We start from the raw sequence: 24591 nt of genomic DNA, 5'->3' as shown, positions 1-24591 counted from the left end.
GCCACTGTCCACGCGTAAGTAGGAAAAATAATCCCATCTTCATCCGTCAATTCAGAGATTTATGTTAACAATATTTACTCATAGAAAACATTTCTACCACTCTGTCCCTTCTGCACCACCCGTATCCCTCTCTGGGGCTGCATGTTTCCTGGCCTGCCACTCAGCCGTGACACCACTGCCACTCCAAAGACCAGCAGACCAATTTCTCTTAGGAGAGAACGTACGAGACCTAACATCGACCGCAATGGTAAGCTTCCTTCACATATACCATCGACCTACGGCACTGTGGTCAGCATCAAGGCCTATGCTCGTGGAAAGCCTTCAGCTCTTTCACAAGCACTCAGGATCCCTTGCTTGGAAAAAGTGACACAAACTTCCTATTTGGGGACTGATTTCCTGCTAATAATGACTCCAACTTAGGTCTTTCTCATTCTTTGTTTGAACAGGCGATCGCAAAGCACAGAAAACATTGACTACAAACAAAAGTCATGCACACAATTAAGCAACTAGTTATTGTTTTCCCTTATTTTCAGAGAACAGTGACATTTAATATTTACATGTTTCTGGACTTAGCTATTACGCAAGAAAACAAATCACAAATTTGATTAGTCATCTTAAAATATTTAGGGCTATCTTGTAAATCTCATCATGGCTTTTCAGAGAGAAAGACTGACGATCAAGTTGGTAGCTGGAAACTTGGCTCTGTTGAGAAAATGGAACAAAATCACATCCTACCTGACACACACTGGGAATATTTACTCAGGAAAGACAGAGAGAAAGGGAGCGTTAAACACAGACTTGCATCCAACCAGAAGAAACAATGACGTGGGATTCCCACGCCCCAGACTCTGGTCCAGCTTACCGGCACCTGCTCTGTGGGCCTCCATGGTCCCCTCTTCGGGGTCTGCAGCCTTCACGTCTTCCCACCCTTCTGAAGACACGGGTATGCCGGGGGCACACATGACAGCAACTCGCAGAGAAATCCAGCCTGGGGACTGTCAGCCTGGCTTTGAAACAAGTTCAGGATCAACCAGGAAGCGCACACGGTGGCTCCTCCTGCCTTCGGCTTAGGCCGTTGAACTGCCCGGAGGTCAGCAGCAAAAGATGGAAACGAAGGGATGCTGGTGGAGCAGGAGAAAGTCACTCTGCATGACCGGCTCAGGTCATCGCGGGCACAGAGCAGCTACGCAGGCACCGCCTGGATAGGACACCGCGCGCAAGCCTCCAGGCCTAGTGGCCTGGAGCCTGGTAGCACTTACTGAGCAGAAGCATATTGGCATCTCTGTTGGCTTTTAACCAGATCCACGGGATTCAGGAAATAAGCTCTCTGCCAGATGACACTGCTCCCAGCCATTCCTTCTGTTTACTTATCCCCCAGTCACTCTAACTAGTGTCCTTTCTCCTGCTGTGCGCTTATTTGTGGAGAGGGCTAAATAAAGGACTTTTATGACAACCAAATGGCCATTAGCCCATAGGATGACTTCTTAAAGCACAACTCTTCTGCTTTTGTGCAGTACTGTTAAAATCAATTAAGTAAGAGCATTCCTTATTATTACAGCTCTGATTTGTGAAGAAAAAAATGTTTCGCTTCTTCCTGAAGAAATATTTGAGGTTAGGCTATTTTTGTGCATATTATATATTCTTTATATAATATTTTCCTCCTATTACATAAACTTTTTTTTAACATCTTTATTGGGGTATAATTGCTTTACAATGGTGTGTTAGTTTCTGCTTTATAACAAAGTGAATCAGTTATACATATACATATGTTCCCATATGTCTTTCCTCTTGCGTCTCCCTCCCTCCCTACATAAACTTTTAAAGGTAGAGTCCCTCTTCCTATTGCTGTATTTTCCTAGCAGAGGCAAATACATATATATATATATTTGTATACATATATATATACACACACACACACACACACACACATATATATATGGCTCTGGGATTTTTTTCCTACTATATGTGACAGGGTACAACATTTCCAAACTATGAAGAGCTATACTTTCTTTTAGATAAGATGCAAACTCCTACTTTATGGGAAAAAAAGGAATTAAGGGATTACATTTTCCTCTACCATAACGAAAACAAGAGGTACACATAACTTTAATTTAAGCATACGAATGTGCAGGTAATCATTACTTTTTGGATTTTAATAGAGATAATGCTGTAAATTGTAAAAGTAATGTATATGCAGGTATTTCATATTTCCTAAAGCATGTTCATGGGTTGTAAAACAAATCTGAGAGGTGACCAGGATGGAGAGCATTACAAGAGAATCAACCATTTATGGAAACAGATATGAAGTAAATACCAAGACTGGTCTGTCCTGGAAACTAAACTCCCACATCATCAACCCAGTACTTCCACTTCACCAAGCTTTCATATTCAAATTAAACTTCAGCACTAATACAACAGGTAGAAAATAGAGGTAAAAATTATTACAATCAAATGCCAATATTGTTAATGTTAAAATATTAATCCCATATAGTACTCCGGAAATCAGGTGGTTTTTTTCCTCCACAGTCCTAGTATTAATTAAAAAAAAAATCTGATTTAAAATCCAAATCTCTTACTAGCACACTCTGAAGTAATAATCGATATGTATTGAATTTCTAAGTTCTATATAATACTAGCGTATTAAGGAAAGCAGCACTGAAATACTGCACAGTAAATGTATACCTTATTTCCCAACAGACTTGTCTATGTAATGTCCTCGACTGCTCACAATTATATCTTATAGAAAAAGCGAGGTCTGCTTCCATGTAGACCAATATACTGAGTAATTTTAAACAATGAAGTTATAAACTACATTGCAAACTCCTGATGGGATGTAAGCAAAGCATCTACTTCTCTATGGGGCTACAGACGGAAGACCGTCCCGGTGGAAATAACACCTTGCCACTCTCTCTACTGCTTTTACCTGTTTTGTGAGCCACACTGTATTGTTTTAATGCATCGGCACTTAAGAATCAACAGCAGGACAAACTTTGGGCAGAAGAGGATAAATATATTGTCTGCCAGTCTATACATGTGTAAACCCCATATCCTCTTAGTAAAATCAAGGTTCTTAATCTTTACCAGTAGCAGAGTACATTCTCCATGAAAGCTTATGCCATAAACACAAGTTCACGCTCTGAGATATTTCCATTGACTAAACCCAATCCACACGGACCTCTTCATTGTTTTTCATTTCCCTGTAGGTCTTAAAAGGAGAGTCTATGCTGGACTTTATCTTGTTATTCTTTGCAAGGTGCATTGATCCTTGCATGCATGCATTCATAATTTCTTTCATCCAGCAAAAATTCTGAACATTGAGTATACTAAGCACTAAAGTAAAGAGAAGAAAGCTAAGCCACGTCTCGCCTTAAAGGTTGAATGCTATTATTCTTCCCATATTACAAAGGAGGAAACTGAGGCTTCCATATAAGTGACACATCTCATCAGTGGCAGAGGAAGAATCTGAATAACAATAATAATTGAAGCTAATCTTGCTTTAGCTCACACATCTTTAAATTTGGAAACTAACGTTCCCCTAGTATGAGTATAAGACTGTGCTCTTGGTGGTTTGTGATTGAGATCAATGAAGCTACACCAGTTAAAAGGCACAGGATGCTACAGGCTGAGGTCCTTCATGAGGCTCTGGCATTGCTCCATGCCTTGACCTCAGAACAACAGTTTATGGAAATGTTAACAGATGGTGCACGATGAAAGTGACCCTGATTAAATGTATTCAGGACGCACTGCGTCCATGAAAGGCGGTGAGAAGTCCTACGTGAAGGAAATTTGTAGCCTAAGTTAGCACTGGCCAAACGTACTGATATTTGAGCACAAACACTTATTTTGGGCATCACGCTTACTAAACCTCTCACTGCTTTGCAGAAACACTAGTTGGAGAAATGCTATGTTATTAATACTGTTTATTTTGATTTGTTAAGACACCCTAAGCAAAAAGCAAGGGAGGTAAGTACTGGATTCCATTTTGTAGATTCAGAGTTGATGTTCAGGACCACGTAGACCTTTCGGGCAGTTTCTGTAGTGACAGGCACTGTCCCATGTCCTGCTCTGTCACTGGGATGACTGTGACTCTGCTGTCATGAAGCCCCAGCTCAGACACCCTCCCTTCCTGACCCACATGGGTATACTACCGCATCAAGGTCTCCCATTTACTGAGATCTACATACCACACTGAAAAAAATCTTCTGGGGGATTCTAAGTTACAATAAAACAAACGAAACAAAACACAAAGTTCAAATGACATCTTCTGGGAAATCCTAATTGTATATATAATAAATCAATAAAGCAACATTCAAAATGCAACTAGGGGTCTTTGTGGGGATAACAGTAGCATTACGGCAGGCAAGGTTAGTTCTAAAGACATGAGAATGAATAAAATGTTAGGATTTGGGGAAATAATATATCTAACTCATTTTTTTCCAGCATTGAGAGCTTCTTTCACACTCGCCACTTCCTGAGTCATAAGGTTGCAACCTATCAGGATTTATAGTTTTCCCACAAGGATATGTTGGATTCGAGAAGCAACTCTGTCTATAAACTGTCCAGCCTGAGAAAGTTTAAAAGGTAGAAAAACACTCAAAGAATGTGATGCTATCAAGTATCTTCTGGACTTCAAATCACCCTGAAATTCTGAAATACAGACATGAGAATCATTGTTTTCAAGTTGTTCTAATGAAACCATTTGCTGTATAAATGAATACAGGTCCCCTAGGAAAGTTGCTGTTCTGTCTCACAGTGTGTGTGTGTGAAAGGGATCTCCCGGGGAGAACTGGTCACACAGCTTTCCTTGATCTATGTCGTCTTCTAAGCTGGTGGTCCTAGGCCTCCCAGACCATGAACCGTACCTTTATCCGGGCATAGAATAAAGGGGATCGGAATAGCAAATATGCCAAAATGTCAGCTAGTGGCAGGACATGGGCCAGGGTGTGGTGGGAACATTTCAGGGAGGATCTCTTTAGGGAGATGAGGGGAAAAGATGACTGGGTTATGAAAGGGAGAGTCAAGAGAGAACGAAAAGGTAAATCACTGTTAGGGGCGGTGACTACTTTGTAAGCCCAACTCACCCACCACAGAATGTTTCCTCAATTCATACCCTCTGACTGATGCTACATATTTCCTAGAGGAGACCTAGCAAAGTAGGACAAGTGGAAACTGAGTGCTAATGCCGTTTGCTGCAACATGGATGGCCCTAGAGATGATCATACTACGTGCAGTAAGTCGGACAAAGACAAAGACCATATGATATTGCTTATATGTGGAATCGAAAATATGACATAAATGAACTTACCTACGAAACAGAAACAGACTCACAGACATGTGGTTGCCGAGCGGGAGGGGGGAGGGGGATGGAGTGGGAGTCTGGGGTTAGCAGATGCAAAGTATCATACGTAGGATGGATCAACAACAAGGTCCTGCTGTAGAGCACAGGGAACTCTATTCAATACCCTGTGATAAACCATAAGGGAAAAGCACGTGAAAAAGAATGTACATGTGTGTATAACTGAATCACTTTGCTGTACAGCAAGAATTAACACAACATTGTAAATCAACTATACTCCAATAACATACATTAATCAAATAAAATGAAGTGAAATTGAGTGCTTTTCTTGGTGCTGAGATATTTTAAAGGATAATCAGAAGTTGACCATTTCAGCCTAAAGCCTGGCATAAATGCTTCAGCCATTACTGCCCTGCTCTGTAAAACACAGAAAACACGGCAAAAGAAAAAGAAATCCGATTGATAAAGCCCAAACATTGGTTCTCTGGGTGCCATTTCTTTTTTTTTTTTTTTGCGGTACGCGGGCCTCTCACTGTTGTGGCCTCTCCCGTTGCAGAGCACAGGCTCCGGAAGCACAGGCTCAGCGGCCATGGTTCACGGGCCCAGCCACTCCGTGGCACGTGGGATCTTCCCGGACCGGGGCACGAACCGGCGTCCCCTGCATCGGCAGGCAGACTCTCAACCACTGCGCCACCAGGGAAGCCCTGAGGGCCATTTCTTAGCACCTGTCTATTCTTTGGAACTTAAGCCATCGATTATAAAGGAATGGAAGTCTTTTGAGCTTGAAGATATCACTGACCCAGGACCAAATGTAATGTTAATTTCTTGCCTTGAGATTAAATCACAATGTAGGCAATATCAATTCAGTCTACAAAATCTACCTTAGGAACAGAAAAATGTGATTTCAATTTCTTACAAGAGATTTACTCTTTTTTTTCACCCAGGGTTCAGACAAAAACAAGGTTCCTCATTTACCCAAGGTGTGTGAGGTTTCATATTATTTTTGTTTGCATTGTGGGGGAAGCTCTCGGAAGGTCATGGCCTCGTGCAGAGATGCCAGTTCCAATTACCTGCCTCCTGCAGGGCAGCACTGCCCCTCACAGCCTCAGGCTGCGCAAGGCCCCAGGCACCATGAGGTTTCACTCAACCAGAGGCCTTGCTGAAGCATCGCCCCATGTTCTGACGTATATGGTTTTCTAGTTTCATTTCTGGCATTTGGATGTTTCTCTTTTATGCAAATTCAGTGATGCCTTGTTAAATAAATGTTATCTAGATCCACCATTTATAGGTTTTTGGCAGTGGAAATTGTCTATTTGTTTTTAATTTCCTTTAGCTTAGGCAACCTTGTAACTATAAACTGGAAATAGTTTCAAATGGTGTGCTACTTGGCGTTTTCACTTTGATATGATGGCCGTTTAAAATCTGATTGGTAAGTTCAAAATCCATTAAGGAGATATACTTATTTGTCTTTATAGAGCTACAATTCAAGCAATGCTATCTGGTGAATAATGATAGTTTTTTCTATTAATCTATGGCCCAAATACATAGATTCCTGCAGTCATGGACATGAGTTATTTCTCCACTAAGAAAACAACTAATTCGAGATAGTCTCATCCACCAGAGGGCAGACAGCAGAAGCAAGAAGAACTACAACCCTGCAGCTTGGGGAACAAAAACCACATTCATAGAAAGACAGACAAGATGAAAAGGCAGAGGGCTATGTACCAGATGAAGGAACAAGATAAAACCCCAGAAAAACAACTAAAGGAAGTGGAGATACGCAACCTTCCAGAAAAAGAATTCAGAATAATGATAGTGAAGATGATCCAGGAGTCGGAAAAAGAATGGAGGCAAAGATCAAGAAGATGCAAGAAATGTTTAACAAAGACCTAGAAGAATTAAAGAACAAACAGAGATGAACAATACAATAACTGAAATGAAAAATACGCTGGAAGGAATCAATAGCAGAATAACTGAGGGAGAAGAACGGATAAGTGACCTGGAAGACAGAATGGTGGAATTCACTGCTGCAGAAGAGAATAAAGAAAAAAGAATGAAAAGAAAGGAAGACAGCTTAAGAGACCACTGGGACAACATTAAACACAACAACATCACATTATAGGGGGTCCCAGAAGGAGAAGAGAGAGAGAAAGGACCCGAGAAAATATTTGAAGAGATTATAGTTGAAAACTTCCCTAACGTGGGAAAGGAAATAGCCACCCAAGTCCAAGAAGCACAGAGAGTCCCATACAGGATAAACCCAAGGAGAAACATGCCGAGACACATAGTAATCAAATTGGCAAAAATTAAAGACAAAGAAAAATTATTGAAAGCAGCAAGGGAAAAACAACAAATAACATACAAGGGAATTCCCATAAGGTTAACAGCTGATTTCTCAGCAGAAACTCTACAAGCCAGAAGGGAGTGGCATGATATATTTAAAGTGATGAAAGGGAAAAACCTACAACCAAGATTACTCTACCTGGCAAGGATCTCATTCAGATTCGATGGAGAAATCAAAAGCTTTACAGACAAGCAAAAGCTAAGAGAATTCAACACCACCAAACCAGCTCTACAACAAATGCTAAAGGAACTTCTCTAAGTGGGAAACACAAGAGAAGAAAAGGACCTACAAAAACAAACCAAAAACAATTAAGAAAATGGTAATAGGAGCATACATATCAATAATTACCTTAAACGTGAATGGATTAAATGCTCCAACCAAAAGACACAGGCTCACTGAATGGATACAAAAACAAGACCAATATATATGCTGTCTATAAGAAACCCACTTGAGACCTAGGGACACATACAGACTGAAAGTGAGGGGATAGAAAAAGATATTCCATGCAAATGGAAATCAAAAGAAAGCTGGAGTAGTGATACTCATATCAGATAAAATAGATTTTAAAATAAAGAATGTTACAAGAGACAAGGAAGGACACTGCATAATGATCAAGGGATCAATCCAAGAAGAAGATATAACAATTATAAATATATATGCATCCAACATAAGAGCACCTCAATACATAAGGCAACTGCTGACAGCTATAAAACAGGAAATCGACAGTGATACAATAATAGTGGGGGACTTTAACACCACACTTACACCAATGGACAGATCATCCAAACAGAAAATTAATAAGGAAACACAAGCTTTAAATGACACAATAGACCACATAGATTTAATTGATATTTATAGGACATTCCATCCCAAAACAGCATATTACACTTTCTTCTCAAGTGCTCACAGAACATTCTCCAGGATAAATCACATCTTGGGTCACAAATCAAGCCTCAGTAAATTTAAGAAAACTGAAATCATATCAAGCATCTTTTCTGACTACAACGCTATGAGATTAGAAATCAATTACATGGGAAAAAAAACGTAAAAAACACAAACACATGGAGGCTAAACAATACGTTACTAAATAACCAAGTGACCACTGAAGAAATCAAAGAAGAAATCAAAAAATACCTAGAGACAAATGACAATGAAAACACGACAATCCAAAACCTACAGGATGCCGCAAAAGCAGTTCTAAGAGGGTAGATTATAGCTATACAAGCCTACCTCAAGAAACAAGAAACATCTCAAATAAACAATCTAACCTTACACCTAAAGGAACTAGAGAAAGAAGAACAAACAAAACTCAAAGTTAGCAGAAGAAAAGAAATCATGAAGATCAGAGCAGAAATAAATAGAAACAAAGAAAACAATAGCAAACATTAATAAAACTAAAAGCTGGCTATTTGAGAAGATAAACAAAATTGATAAGACATTAGCCAGACTCATCAAGAAAAAGAGGGAGAGGACTCAAATCAATAAAATTAGAAACGAAAAAGGAAGAGTTACAACAGACACTGCAGAAATACGAAGCATCCTAAGAGACTACTACAAGCAACTCTATGCCAATAAAATGGACAACCTGGAAGAAATGGACAAATTCTTAGAAAGGTATAACCTCCAAAGACTGAGCCAGGAAGAAATAGAAAATATGAACAGACCAATCACAAGTAATGAAATTGAAACTGTGATTAAAAATCTTCCCACAAACAAAAGTCCAGGACCAGATGGCTTCACAGGTGAATTCTATCAAACATTTAGAGAAGACCTAACACCCATCCTTCTCAAACTCTTCCAAACAACTGCAGAGGAAGGAACACTCCCAAACTCATTCTATGAGGCCACTGTCACCCTGATACCAAAACCAGACAAAGATACTACAAAAAAAGAAAATTACAGATCAATATCACTGATGAATATACATGCAAACATCATCAACAAAATACTAGCAAACAGAATCCAACAACACATTAAAAGGATCATACACCATGATCAAGTGGGATTTATTTCAGGGATACTAGGATTCTTCAATATACACAAATCAATCAATGTGATACACCATATTAACAAATTGAAGAATAAAAACCATATGATCATCTCAATAGATGCAGAAAAAGCTTTTGACAAAATTCAACACCCATTTATGATAAAAACTCTCCAGAAAGTGGGCATAGAGGGAAGCCACATCAACCTAATTAAGGCCATATATGACAAACCCACAGCAAACATCATTCTCAATGGTGAAAAACTGAAAGCATTTCCTCTAAGATCAGGAACAACACAAGGATGTCCACTTTCACTACTATTATTCAACATAGTTTTGGAAGTCCTAGCCACGGCAATCAGGGAAGAAAAAGAAATAAAAGGAATACAAATTGGAAAAGAAGAAGTAAAACTGTCACTGTTTCCAGATGACATGATACTATACATAGAGAATCCTAAAGATGCCACCAGAAAACTACTAGAGCTAATCAATGAAATTGGTAAAGTTGCAGGAAACAAAATTAATGCACAGAAATCTCTTGCATTCCTATACATCAATGATGAAAAATCTGAAAGAGAAATTATGGAAACATTCCCATTTACATTGCAACAAAAAGAATAATATACCTAGGAATAAACCTACCTAGGTAGACAAAAGACCTGTATGCAGAAAACTATATGACACTGATGAAAGAAATTAAAGATGATACCAACAGATGGAGAGATATACCATGTTCTTGGATTGGAAGAATCAATATTGTGAAAATGACTATACTACCCAAAGCAATCTACAGATTCAGTGCAATCCCTATCAAATTACCACTGGCATTTTTTACAGAAGTAGAACCAAAAAAATCTTAAAATTTGTATGGAGACACAAAAGACCCTGAATAGTCAAAGCAATCTTGAGGGAAAAAAACGGAGCTGGAGGAATCAGACTCCCTGATTTCAGACTATACTACAAAGCTACAGTAATGAAGACATTATGATACTGGCACAAAAACAAAAACGTAGATCCATGGAACAAAACAGGAAGCCCAGAGATAAACCCACACACCTATGGTCAACTAATCTAGGACAAAGGAGGCAAGGATATACAATGGAGAAAAGACAGTCTCTTCAATAAGCGGTGCTGGGAAAACTGGACAGCTACATGTAAAAGAATGAAATTAGAACACTCCCTAATACCATACACAAAAATAAACTCAAAATGGATTAGAGACCTAAATGTAAGACCGGATTATAAAACTCTTAGAGGAAAACATAGGAAGAACACTCTTTGACATAAATCACAGCAAGATATTTTTTGATCCACCTCCTAGAGTAATGGAAATAAAAAGAAAAATAAACAAATGGGACCTAATGAAATTTAAAAGCTTTTGCACAGCAAAGGAAACCATAAACAAGACGAAAAGACAACCCTCAAAATGGGAGAAAATATTCGCAAATGAATCAACGGACAAAGGATTAATCTCCAAAATATATAAACAGCTCATGCAGCTCAATATTAAAGAAACAAACAACCCAATCCGAAAATGGGCAGAAGACCTAAATAGACATTTCTCCAAAGAAAACATACAGACGGCCAAGAAGCACATGAAAAGCTGCTCAACATCACTAATCATTAGAGAAATGCAAATCAAAACTACAATGAGGTATCACCACACACCAGTTAGAATGGGCATCATCAGAAAATCTACAAGCCACAAATGCTGGAGAGGGTGTAGAGAAAAGGGAACCCTGTTGCTTTGGCAGGTGGGAATGTAAATTGATACAGCCACTATGGAGAACAGTATGGAGATTCCTTAAAAAACTAAAAACAGAATTACCATATGACCCAGCAATCCCACTACTGGGCATATACCCAGAGAAAACTGTAATTCAAAAAGACACTTGCACCCCAATGTTCATTGCAGCACTCTTTACAATAGCCAGGTCATGGAAGCAACCTAAATGCCCATCGACAACTAAATGGATAAAGAAGATGTGGTACATATACAATGGAATATTACTCAGCCATAAAAAAGAATGTAATTGGGTCATTTGTAGAGATGTGGATGGATCTAGAGGCTGTCATACAGAGTGAAGTAAGTCAGAAAGAGAAAAACAAATGTCATATGTTAACGCATATATGCGGAACCTAGAAAAATGGTACAGATGAACCGGTTTGCAGGATGAGACACAGATGTAGAGAACAAACGTATGGACACCAAGGAGGGGAAGCGGCAGGGGGTGGTGGTGGTGGTGTGATGAATTGGGAGATTGGGATTGACCTGTATATACTGATGTGTATAAAATGGATGGCTAAAAAGAACCTGCTGTATAAAAAAGTAAATAAAATTAAATTTTAAAAAAATCCCCAAACACATCACTCTATCAGGCAAGTTTCACCCAAATCCTCAAACTGATAGGTAAAAAAAAACAAAAAAGCAAACAACTAATTCAAAGGGCTGAGGAGAAATGTTAGAAATGACAAGACTTCAAACAGCAAGTTATTAAAGAAAGCACATCGTCAAGGAGAGGTGGAAGATTATTTACATGATGCACAAGATAATTAATTAAATGCTATATAATTACTTACAGTTTTAACTCATTAATACAAGACCTAATTTCCCTATTTATTTTTATCCCATTTGTTTCCCTTTTTTCTGTTTTTTTAGAAGAACTTTTCAAACCTTTTTATGAACTAAACAAAACATATCAGAACCAGTGATTTCCAAGAATATGAGGTTCCCTCAGTTCTACCTCAATTGAATTTCCAACCAAATCACAAAAGGCAAGCATTTTCTTTGTTTTATACTATGATTAAGGGTCACCGCATTTTTGGTTTGTTTAGTCCTCCCTCAATTAATTAAAGAATTGTCTTCTTAAAAAATGATATATGTGCTTCAGGTCAAGATGAAACACACCTTCTCTTCTGTAAAATAATAAAATATTGATTCCAAAAAATAAATAGTAGTTTTACTATCTCTTATCTCTATGGAAGAGAAAAAGCCTACGCTGAACACACTACTAGGATGTCCTGAAAGGAATGATAACAAACTAATGGTATTTAACCACCCCCAGACTCTTACTGGAAGAATCAATTAAAGATATGCTCTGACAAGAAGAAAAATGAAGGTGGAAAGAAAAGTGAGATGTAAAATGTAATGATGAACGTGAAATCAGTTAAACATGTTAAACACATTGGTAAATTTACATATTATCTACTTATACGAATGTGTAAAGACAACCTGAACCTATTCTAGATAACAATAACATAGACAGTGGAAAAAACAGTAAATTTAGAGGAATGTTAAAGCTTGCTAAAGTCTTCTTTCACAGGGATAACGATTTAATTTTAGAGTTTTGCTAAATTATAAAACTAAGTATTGCACTGAAGAGCTCAGCTTTACATTAAAGAATACCAAAGAAAGGGCTTCCCTGGTGGCGCAGTGGTTGAGAATCTGCCTGCTAATGCAGGGGACACGGGTTCGAGCCCTGGTCTGGGAGGATCCCACATGCCCTGGAGCAACTAGGCCCGTGAGCCACAACTACTGAGCCTGCGCGTCTGGAGCCTGTGCTCCGCTACAAGAGAGGGCGCGATAGTGAGAGGCCCACGCACCGCGATGAAGAGTGGCCCCCGCTTGCCACAACTAGAGAAAGCCCTCGCACAGAAACGAAGACCCAACACAGCAAAAATAAATAAATTAATTAATAAACTCCTACCCCCAACATCTAAAAAAGAAAGAATACCAAAGGAATGTATAATGCGCTACGCTCTAAAATAAGTGAAAAAGCACATAAAACCACCTGATCAATCTAATAGAAGGCATGAAGAGAAAAAGGAAAGCAAAAGAATGAATGATAACCAGAAAACTCAAATTAAGCTAAAACAAAGGAATATGTTTACAGTAGGAGCTTAAAAATACAAAGAAGACAAAAGGAAACATAAAGAATGTGTGCTGTTTTATAGTCCAGATATAAGTATACTCAACACTTTGATGTACATCCTTTCAGTTTCCTTTACACATATTATGCAAACATTTTTTTCAAAAACATACCATATAGTATACATACAACTAGCAATGCCTCTCTCTTAACCATCACAAACATTTTATGTCATAAATACAAGAATATAGAACATAATTTTTACACAGCATTCCTTTAACCAGTGCCTCTTTTCCTGGAAATTGATCTGGCTTGCAATTTGTGTATAATACACACTATTATAATAAGAAATATTTACCCATATCGAGCATAAAGTGTTTATCCTGCCAAGACATTCTTTGAGATGCAGTTATGTTTTATAAACTAAACATCCCGGATTCCCCGGGTCGTGTAGTACTGCAGTGTGCATTTAGTGAAAGAAATCCACGTACAGGTGGACCTACAATTCAAACCCATGTTGTTCCAGGGTCAGCTCTACCTGGGTGGCAAACGGCCAACTCTTTATTCCATCCCCTAAACAGACGTTGAGTCATTCTGGATGCTTTTTCCAGTCAAACGTGTCCCTGTATAAATAAGCAATTTTTCTTTTCATGGGATGCTCATGTGATACAAAATAACAACTTTCATGGAAGAACCAGCACTTCATAATGTATGAAGGGTCAGGTCTGAGACTTGGTAAGGTCCTTGAAGACGATGAGGCCCTGTAGTCATAACCTTGACCTCACGTTGGAATCACCAAACAGATGCTAAAAACGACAATGATGACGCCTGGGCCTCAGCCCAGAACCATCAGATCAGGAGCTCTGGGCTTGGGGCCTGAACATTAGCATCTTGTTTACGAAGCTCAAGTGATTATAATCCTACAGTTCTCGACTCAGCCACAGGCACTAAAATAAATCAGGGCCTGACTGCTCACTGACCAAGTCAGACTCCCTTTTGGGGCTGCCTCAACACTTTTTTTTAAATTGAAGTATAGATGATTTTCAATGTTGTGTTAATTTCTGCTGTACAGCCAAGAAACTCAGTTATACATGTATATATATATCCTTTTTTCTATTATTTTCCATTATGGTTTATCCCAGGAGACTGGATATAGTTCCCTGTGCTCTATAGTCGGACCTTGTTGTTTATCCATCCCATATATGATAGTTTGCATCTGCTAATCCCAACCTCCCAATCCTTCCCTCCCCCAGCTCCCCTCCCCTTTGGCAACCACAAGTCTGTTCTCTATGTCTGTGAGTCTGTTTCAGTTTTGTAAGTTCATTTGCGTCATATTTTAGATTCCTCATGTAAGTGATGTTAGATGGTATTTGTCTTTCTCTGTCTGACTTACTTCACTTACTATGATCACCTCTAAGCCCTCCAGGAGATTCTAAAGTGCACCCAAGGTTGAGGATCACTGATATGCTCTATCCCTCTCATTCTGTGGCCCAAGGTAATCCAGTCCTTAAAACTGGGATCAAAGCTGTTCTCTTGATCGGTGGCCTCTGGGCTCTTTCCTTCCACAGGTCTGGAAGCTTCCTGCTGCCAGGAGTGGGTGTCTCCCCATCTCTCATTGCTCAGGCCTATCTCTCTGACTCAAATGCCACATCTATTCTTCCTGCCAAATTCTTCCCCAGCTCCAACACGAAGCCTCAGCATCCCAGCTTTCCCCCTAGTTCCTGTAACATGTGTTATCTATACATCCTGTTTGGTGTCACAGAAATAGAAACACTTATCGAGCACTTGCTGTGTATCAGGGACACAGAGCCGTACCCATCACCTCATTTAATCTTTACGAGGACCCCACAGAATGTGTACAGTTATTCACTCCAAGTTCCTAAAAGGATGAACTTGAGGCTTACCAAGGTTAAGAAACATGCCCAAGGGGTCTAGTCTCTGGCAGTGCCTCAAACTCTCTGTGTCTTCCTGATCTCGGACAGCAATCCTCTTCGTAACGTAACTACCCAGTAAGATTCTTGATGATCTTATACTTTCCACAGATGAAAACCAATGGAGACAAACCCAAACAGGAGTATTTACCATGTTCATTAGTATGAACACAGACAGGCGGAGGCCTGGGTCTCTTCTCTCCTGCGAATACTGTTAATATGAACGGAATTGTGTTCTGCCAGAATTCCTATGTTGAAGTCCTCACCCCCAGTACCTCAGAGTGCAACCATACTTGGAGATAGGATCTTTAAAGAGATAATCAGTTTAAGAGGATTTCATTAGGATGGCCCCTAATCCAACAGGCCTGCTGTCCTCATAAGAAGAGGAAACGTGCAAACACACAGAGAAAAGACAACGTGAAGACTCAGGAAGAAGACAGTCAAGCACAAACCAAGGAGAGAGGCCTACACAGGTCCTTCCATGGCCCTCAGAAGGAATCAACCCTGCCGACACTTAGCTGCTGCAGTCCCAGCCTCCAGAACTGGGAGAAAGCAAATTTCTGTTGTTTAGACCACCCAGTCTGTGGCACCTTGTGACAGCAGCCCTAGGAAACTGATACAATCTTACTGTGTACGCGTCCGCCGCAGAAGAGTTTATCGGAATTAAAATTAGATCTGTCTCTTGGTATGGAACAGGTGCTTTTAAAAAGTTCCAAATGCAGAAGTTCAGCTTAGGAGGTAGAACGAGACACTTAAAGAAGAGGGCCATAGGCAGTAACTATTCAATGCAGAACAGCAGTAATTACTGAGTCAGATGCCCCGTAACACAGGAAGAAGAATGATACACAAGGCAACATCTGGATTTCCCATCCGGCGGTCAGGATCAGGGAGTCAGCATCCAGGGACCCAGCTCCTAATTCCTGGACGGGATCGGTGAGGGCCAAGTGTTAGTTCCAGAGGGACTCGGGCAACAGAATTGGACTCAGCCACAAGCCTCCAGGGACGTGGATCTAGGAACCAAAACTAGGCACAAACCAGGGGCCTGGTCTCTGGAATACACTAGAAACCAGATTGCTAGGGCTGGGCCTCAACTGAGGACAGGACAGCAGCAGGACTGACCAAGTGTTCGTTCTCAGAGGTCTGGTGGGATGGTATGGGGCCAGGATGCATTCCAAGCTCTCCCAGCTACAAATGGAAAATGGGGGCAGGGAATCCAGTGACTTAACACCCACCATGTTCCCTTCTCTGTTCAGCAGTGTGTGAAAGGGGAGATTCTTTGTCTCCAAAGTCTCTCTCAGGCCTAACATTCGGTGATGCTGTGAAATTGAACCCAAAGTAAGGACAACATTTTCATTCACTGGAAAAAATGGGTCACAAACATGGAAGTATGATTCTGCATTTTAAAAGGATGTTGAAGCACAAACTTATGAGAGAAAATAGGTGGCACTGAAATCTTCAATATCAAATCTTTTTCTAAACGCACTTTGAAGCGCAAATGTTTCCCCTCAAAATGTCCTTCAGTTGTACATCCATTCAAACACTCCACTTTTAAAATTATAAGCATACATGTCAAATTTGTATGATTAGTTTTGAAAATGAAATGTAACCCAGATTTAACTGAGTGTCTCCTGATTCCAGAATAGAAATCTCTCTCAGATGTAACTAAAAGACTAATATTTCTAGCCATGAATTAATTTGGGAGAAATATTATTGGATATAATCAGGTGAGATTTACAGACTTAATTTCTTTTCTTTTTATAGAACTTCTTTTTAGTCAGAGCTCCTGTTTTAGAGTCAAGGAGACTTTCCAGTCGTTTATATATTAGGCAGAAATTGTAACTGAAAAACCCAGCTCTTCACCATGATGTTTCCCCAAATTTTCTTATCTCATATTCTTAGAACATTAGGAATTAGCATGCTAGCTCAGAGCCCCCAACACAGTTATTTGTGTCCCCTCAGTATCCTTCTAAGATGTAAATTACACAGATGATTAAAACAGCTAACGTCCATTTCGTACCCACTGTAAGAAGAAATTAGTTCTCAGACTCCCTGGAAGGCATCTAAAACGAAGCATCTAACACTCTAAATCCTGGCTCTTTCGGTAGTTGAAAGGGAGAATTAAATTTCTCTCTCCCACAGCAACAGTAGGAATCAGTGAAAGATTAATGTATAAAAGGTCAAAGAGAAGGCAAGGCTGTCAGAGTTCCACATAGATCCACCGCTGTTCTGAGGTTCTGGTGGGTAAAATTACGTGAGCTCCCAGAAGACACCAAAACTAGTTACTCACAACTTAATAAAGGGGATGTTAGACAGCAATGTTCTGTTTTCCTGTGTTAATGGACATCAACTTCACACACGCACCTGATGAAAATTAGAATAAATAAGGGCTTGCGATGTAGCTACAATAACTCATTTCCCCTCATGGTCTCTCTGCCCACACCGTCAATTCCACTTCCCAAGCTTATTTGCAAGCGTTTGCTTTCTTAGTTGTTCTAATGAAAAGCACTCTCATTTTTAAATAATTTTCCTCTATCCATTGACCACTTTGTTTGGGATGTTATCCATTGATTTCCAATTTTATGATATTATCTACGGTAAAAACCAATGAAAGAAGGGACTTTAGCTCACTGTTATGTTGATATCGTTTTGCTTGCAAAAGCCAATAGTTTTATTTCTCCTTATACATTTCTATTTTTAAGTGGCCTTAATCCTCTATTTCTTGGCCCAAAATTTGAATAGGATCTTGAACATTTTAGATGAGAATATTCATACACTTATCTCTAACTCTCTGTTCTCCAGATTCTCTCGTATCTGTCAGTTTTACCTTTATTTTAACATGGACAGAATATTTATCTTCAATTGTGTAAAAACAAACAAAAAATATATATATATAAACTATATACACACACACACACATATTCAATGTGGAAGGGGGTTGATTCTAAAAACTGAAAACCAGTAAGTGGCATTTATAATATTATTACATGTAAATGCTCTAGGACCAAGTAAAAACCAGTAATTGACATTTCTACAGATGAACTGTCAGGCTTCCTGTTCACTCAGAGGAAACATTACCTAGGTTAATAGGCAAATGGACTGCATCAACTAATAAAATGATGTCATATTCTTGTTTGCTTCATGTTTGGACCATGGTTTTTCTTAACAGTTTTTCTCCCTCAGCTTTTGACTGTTCCTCTTTATTGCTGAAAAAGAAACAGCCTCTCTTTACTGGGTCGATAACATCATGTAAGTCATTAGTCATTGGATATTTCTTGGAATCCGGGATATTCTCCTCAATATTCTCTTTGGAGCTTCCTGGAAATGATCTCCAGTTTTAATTTTGACAGATTGCTTTCTGCACACGGTGTCATTCGGGGATTTCTTTGCACTGGATTCCTGGGTCAGCTCCACTCTTTCTTCTTTCTCATTTGTCCCACTTTCATGATTATTCTTCTCAGTTTTCTTGAGTGCATACATTTTAAAATCATTTTCTCATAAGCAGATTGCAAAGTACGTTTTCTGAGAACTGAGAGTTGACTGATGATTTAGATGTGAATAAAACAGCAGTCTCAGAATGGTTTCCCTCCAAACTTTGAAGGCATTGGTCAGTTGTAGTCTAGAATCCATTACTGATAAGAAGTGTAAAGACAGGTTAACGCTTATTGCTTTGTACACAACCTCGTTTATTTTTTTAACATCCAAAAGTTTATAGATTTTTCCCTGTTTCCTTGGCATGTTTACTGTTGTTGAATTTCCTCTTATGTTTATAGCTGATGTCTGGATTCATCCTTTGGGCATCCCCAGGGTTGTATGGGCTTCCCTATGAGTTATCTTCATGGTTGCCTCTTTCTGGACCCAAAGGAGTTTACAGGTTTTATATCAGCTTTTATTTGAAGGTCTCAGATCACGATACTTTACTTCCAGCTTAAGATTAATCCATACCTACAGGCAAGTGTGTTATCTTTAGTCCAGATGCACGGTCTTGCATTTTGTCCAAATATCTCTGCCCAGTGCGATGGGTCTGGGTACCCAGAGCTTTCTCTTTGAGTTTTGGTCATAACGTTATTATTTAATTATTTAAGTTAGTTATTTATTATTTTATTTTAAATGTCAAAAATATCTTGCACAGAACATATCTGTGCTTGGGTGGGGACGTTGCTCTCCACCCCAGCTCTCTCGCCTCCTTGGCAAGCTCCTCTGTCCCAAAGCAGCCTACTTTCTCTTTCCATCAACTATTCGTATTTCACTTCCTTCCCTCTACACTGGGGTCTCATGGGGTAAGAAAAATAAATGCTTACGTTTCAGCAGCCATTTAAAGAGGAAGCCCTTTTAGGTTGTAATTGTTTAAAGGTTACAATTGTTTTAGTGCCTGTAGTCAAATTCTTACCACAGAACCTGCTTTTATCTTGGGGTCTCCTGTCTGTAAAGTCCCCGATAAGAGTCCTCTGGACAGCCCATAAAAATGGCACGGGGGCAGGAACCATGGCTGTCTCTATATGTATCTATGTTTATGTCTGTATTTATTTATTTAATCACTATACCTCTAGCACCCTGTGCCTGGAACGTCACAAATCTTTATACAAAACTTGTTTAACATCATATAAATCATGTAATATTTATGGAATGTCACATAGAAATTAAAACATGACTACATGAATGACGGCCACCTTCTTTAATTGCAAACCCCCTTGAAGTTACAAGAAAAAGCACTAGGAGCATTAAAAGAATATAAAATGCATTTTCTGCTCTCAAGAAACAGAAGTAAATCAACAACTCCTGGGTAGAATTAAAAGTACTATGTGAGGGCTTCCCTGGTGGCGCAGTGGTTAAGAATCTGCCTGCCAATGCAGGGGACACAGTTCGAGCCCTGGTCCAGGAAGATCCCACATGCTGCGGAGCCACTGAGTCCATGTGCCACAACTACTGAGCCTGCACTCCAGAGCCCACGAGCCACAACTACTGAGCCTGCGTGCCACAACTACTGAAGCCCATGCGCCTAGAGCCCGTGTTCTGCAACAAGAGAAGCCACCTCAATGAGAAGCCCGCACACTGAAAGGAACAGTAGCCCCTGCTCGCCGCAACTAGAGAAAGCCCACGTGCAGCAACGAAGACCCAACGCAGCCCAAAATAAATAAATAAAATAAATAAATTTATAAGAAAAAGAAAGTACTATGTGAGCCGTAGGCATTATACTGCTGGAGCCCAAAGAGGAAACTCCCAGTAGTTTTAGTTTAATGACTAAAGAATAATATAAAGTGTTGCATGAACTAGTTACATTTAAATAATTTAGTACCTGATTGTTGCGAGGGTTCTCAGCTTTTGTTCCTGATTCCACAATGTTTAACTTGTCAGGTACCCAAACTTAACAGTGAATAGTTCACACTGCCCACAACCTACACCCTGGTCCCCTGAAACTGTCTTTGTCTTTGGAGGAAAATTCAACCCTGTAATTAAGGGTTGTCAGTCTCACTTTTCAAGCACTCATTGTTTGCTAGCCTTGCAGGTATCATTTCTTACCAGTCATCCAGGTACCAAATGCTCCGACAAGGACTGCTAAATGATGCTTAGCAGTAACAGTTACAAACAAACCATTTAGCCCTTGTTATAAAGGTTGACCTCAGGAGCCATTCACAGAGTGCTCTAAAAGTTCAAAGGCAACATTAATTTGGGTTGTATTTTCCCCATACACTCCAAGTCAGCAAGAAGGAGAGGATTAAAAGGAAAGGAAATCCTGTTATCTAATGCCAGGCTCTTCTTCCAAGGACTTATACTTCAAGTTCCTTGTAAGTATAAGTGGATTAATCCCCTGATCCAGGCAGCAATGCTCTGCTTCTCTTCAGCACTGGTGCTGCTTCCTTCTCTCATCCACATCGGCACTGCCTGCATCTCTTTCTTTCTCCTTAAGCCTCTTGACTCATTTCCTTAGGGGCACAGATCTTCACTAGACTTTGTCCCAATGGATCTTATTACACATTTCATGTAAATCCAATTGCTGTCTTATTACAAGTAAGATTTAGTTCACTGTTATTCTTCTGCATACAGAGATTTATATTAGGTAATTCTTATAATCTAAGAAATGAGAAATGCCCGATTTTTCCCAGTGGGCAAAGAAAGAGCAGTATGAACATTGAACAAACAGCATTCACTTTGAAACATGTGGTAGCTGACCTCAATTTTTAGACAAGCCCACTAGATTAAGCTCACTGTTAATCCGTGTGTGTGTGTGTGTGTGTGTGTGTGTGTGTGTGTGTGTAATTACACTACACACGAAGCATCATATTGACTAGCAATGCTGTGTTGTCTTTCAGATGCCATTTGCCCAGGGAACCTTTTTTTTTTTCTTTTTAATTGAATGTCTGGACACAAAGCAAAAGTGTATCAATATATCTGTAAGGAATGTTCCTTTGAGGCATTTATTAAATTGTACTTCATTGTGTAATTATTCTTTTTTTTAATTTATTTATTCATTTATTTTTGGCTGTGTTGGGTCTTTGTTGCTGCGCATGGGCTTTCTCTAGTTGCGGTGAGCGGGGGCTACTCTTCCTTGCGGTGCGCGGGCTTCTCATTGCAGTGGCTTCTCTTGTTGCGGAGCACGGGCTCTAGGTGTGTGGGCTTCAGTAGTTGTAGCACACGGGCTCAGTAGTTGTGGCTCACGGGCTCTAGAGCGCAGGTTCAGTAGTTGTGATGCACAGGCTTAGCTGCTCCGCGGCATATGGGATCTTCCCGGACCAGGGCTCGAACCGTGTCCCCTGCATTGGCAGGCGGATTCTTAACCACTGCGCCACCAGGGAAGCCCTGTAATTATTCTTTATTATTTCTCTCAACAGAATGTAAGCTCCATAAGGGCAGGAAGCATATTTCTTTATTTTTAACATCAGTATATCTACTGAAAGTGTTAAATCCACATTTGCTAATAAACATACAAACCAACTCAGCATAAGGATAAGGATAAAAATATAAATGGTGAGAATAGTACACACATGTTAATAAATGCCTTGTGCCAGTGCTATGGTCTAAATGTTTGCGTCCCCTCAAAATTACTGTGTTTAAATCTTAAGCCCCCCTAAAATGATCGCATTAAGAGGTGGGGCCTTTGAGAGGTGCTTAGGTCACAAGGGTGAAGCCCTCATGAATGGGATTAGTGCTCTTATAAAAGAGACCCCCCAGAGCTCCCCAGCCCCTTCCCCCATGTGAGGGCACAGCAAGAAGGTGCTGACTTCACATGAGTCAGGAAGAGGGCCTTCACCACAACAAGACCATGCTGGAGCCTGGACCTTAGACTTCCCAGCCTCTGGGACTGTGAGAAATTAAAGTTCTGTTGTGTATAAGCTACCTAGTCTGTGGGTTTTTGTTATAGCAGCCCAAACAGATTAAGAGAGCCAGGCACACGTTAAATATTTACTTTATACGTGTAACTGATAAAGCGAACAAGCAAATGCACGGAATATAGGTGAAATGCAGCTTTTCTCTCCCACTGCTCTTGATATTTACTCCATGGGGATAACTTTCCCTGACCCTGAAGGTCACAGCACGGCATCCGTTCTCTCCTGGGAAGACATCTCTTCCCTGACCACTCTTCCTATAAGAAGAGTGATCAGGGAAATTCACCGGAGCCTGTAAGATATAAAACGGGTTCTTTAACCTCTTCCTTGTATATTTACATGTGGGTGATGATCTCAGCTTCACTGCAGTATTAGATCTATGGCAGACATGCCACAGGCACTGCAGGACGGGAAGAATGCTAACTTAGCATCCTGTTATAGATGCATGAGCTCATTCAAACCACTCAGTAACCTGACAAAGCAGCAACTCTTATCTCCACTGTGCCAATAAGAAAATGGAAACTTAAGGAGGTTAAAAGACTTGTGCAGGGTCACAGGGTGCTGGAGATGATCATGGCTGGTCCCCAAGGGAGCCCTTAGTTGTCAATGGTGGGACTTGGCAATAAAGTCATTAGTAACTATTACAGATGGTAGAATTTCTAACGAAGGCTGAAATCGGAAAATGTCTATGCTATGTTCATAGACATTCAGAATGAGATCATTTATAAATGAAGAGAAAACAGGGCAGTCTGTATCAGATGATGTCTCCTATGTTTCCGGAGGGGAAGACTGAACCCCAGCTTCAGAGGTGTATACACCCCAAGTGGTCACCCAAGTGCCCGGAATGAGAATTCCCAAGAAGGGGACACAGCCGCTAGAGGCAGTATGCTCTTCACATCACCCCAGCCCCATCTCTCCACTCACCCACACCACCAGTCATGTTTCTTTCATAATCTGTTGTTACCGTGAATAATTTTGCATTTCAATTCTAATTCCATGTGTCTTGTGATTTATTACACATATTCAAGAGGAGTTGGTGTAGACCCTTCCTTTAAGGAGTGGGAAAATACACATATATAACTATACCTATACCATCCCCATCGGGGGTTATCTGCACACCCATTAAGCATATCCACTTACATTTTTACTTCACACTTACCTTACGGCTTAAGGGGAAAAAAATACGTGTTCACAAAACAATACTAAGGCATGAAAGGCAGCAAGAAGCTACTCACCATCTGACTTTTAAAAAACCTATAGACCATATGCAATTTATAAACATCAGTGATGAGAAGGCGAGCTGAAAAAAACCAAACTCATCCCAGACACACATGCATTCAAAAGACAGCTATTTCCACTTGAGTTGCAGTAATAATAGCGACAGAGTGAGCTTTCTTTAAACTTTTTTTTTTTTTTTTTGCGGTACGCGGGCCTCTCACTGTTGTGGCCTCTCCCGTTGCGGAGCACAGGCTCCGGATGCGCAGGCTCAGCGGCCATGGCTCACGGGCCCAGCCGCTCCGCGGCATGTGGGATCTTCCCGGACCGGGGCACGAACCCGTGTCCCCTGCATCGGCAGGCAGACTCTCAACCACTGCGCCCCCAGGGAAGCTCACAGAGTGAGCTTTCTTAATTGTTCCCAAATATAGTATAAGATTGTTGGGGATATATATGTATGTACATATATATATATATATATACACACACACATATATATAGAAAGAAAGAGACAGAAAAAGAGAACAGAACGGTGGGAGAGAGGGTGGATCCACATGCACGCAGTTTGCAGGCAGAGAAGATGAGGAAGTGATTCTCTTTATAAAACATAATATTAACTGTGTAATT

The 24591-nt window shown here is 40.1% G+C and overlaps 1 protein-coding gene across 40 annotated transcripts in view; it reads right to left on the bottom strand.

The window, feature by feature from the left end:
• Positions 1-24591, bottom strand: part of RIMS1 (regulating synaptic membrane exocytosis 1) — a 479788-nt gene that overhangs the window by 194983 nt on the left and 260214 nt on the right. For 39 of the 40 annotated variants that reach the window (XM_033867415.2, XM_033867413.2, XM_033867408.2 and 36 more), the window contains exon 1: positions 863-962. The exons of the other annotated variant lie outside the window; for it this stretch is intronic. In XM_033867415.2, coding sequence (XP_033723306.1) covers positions 863-962 — 100 coding nt within the window. Of the gene's footprint in view, positions 1-862; positions 963-24591 lie in introns of those variants that run through there. 40 annotated transcript variants of the gene reach the window in all.

Source organism: Tursiops truncatus, chromosome 12 (genome assembly GCF_011762595.2).
Source record: "Tursiops truncatus isolate mTurTru1 chromosome 12, mTurTru1.mat.Y, whole genome shotgun sequence".
NCBI classification, from domain to species: domain Eukaryota; kingdom Metazoa; phylum Chordata; class Mammalia; order Artiodactyla; family Delphinidae; genus Tursiops; species Tursiops truncatus.
This window is presented reverse-complemented; position numbering and strand designations above follow the sequence as displayed.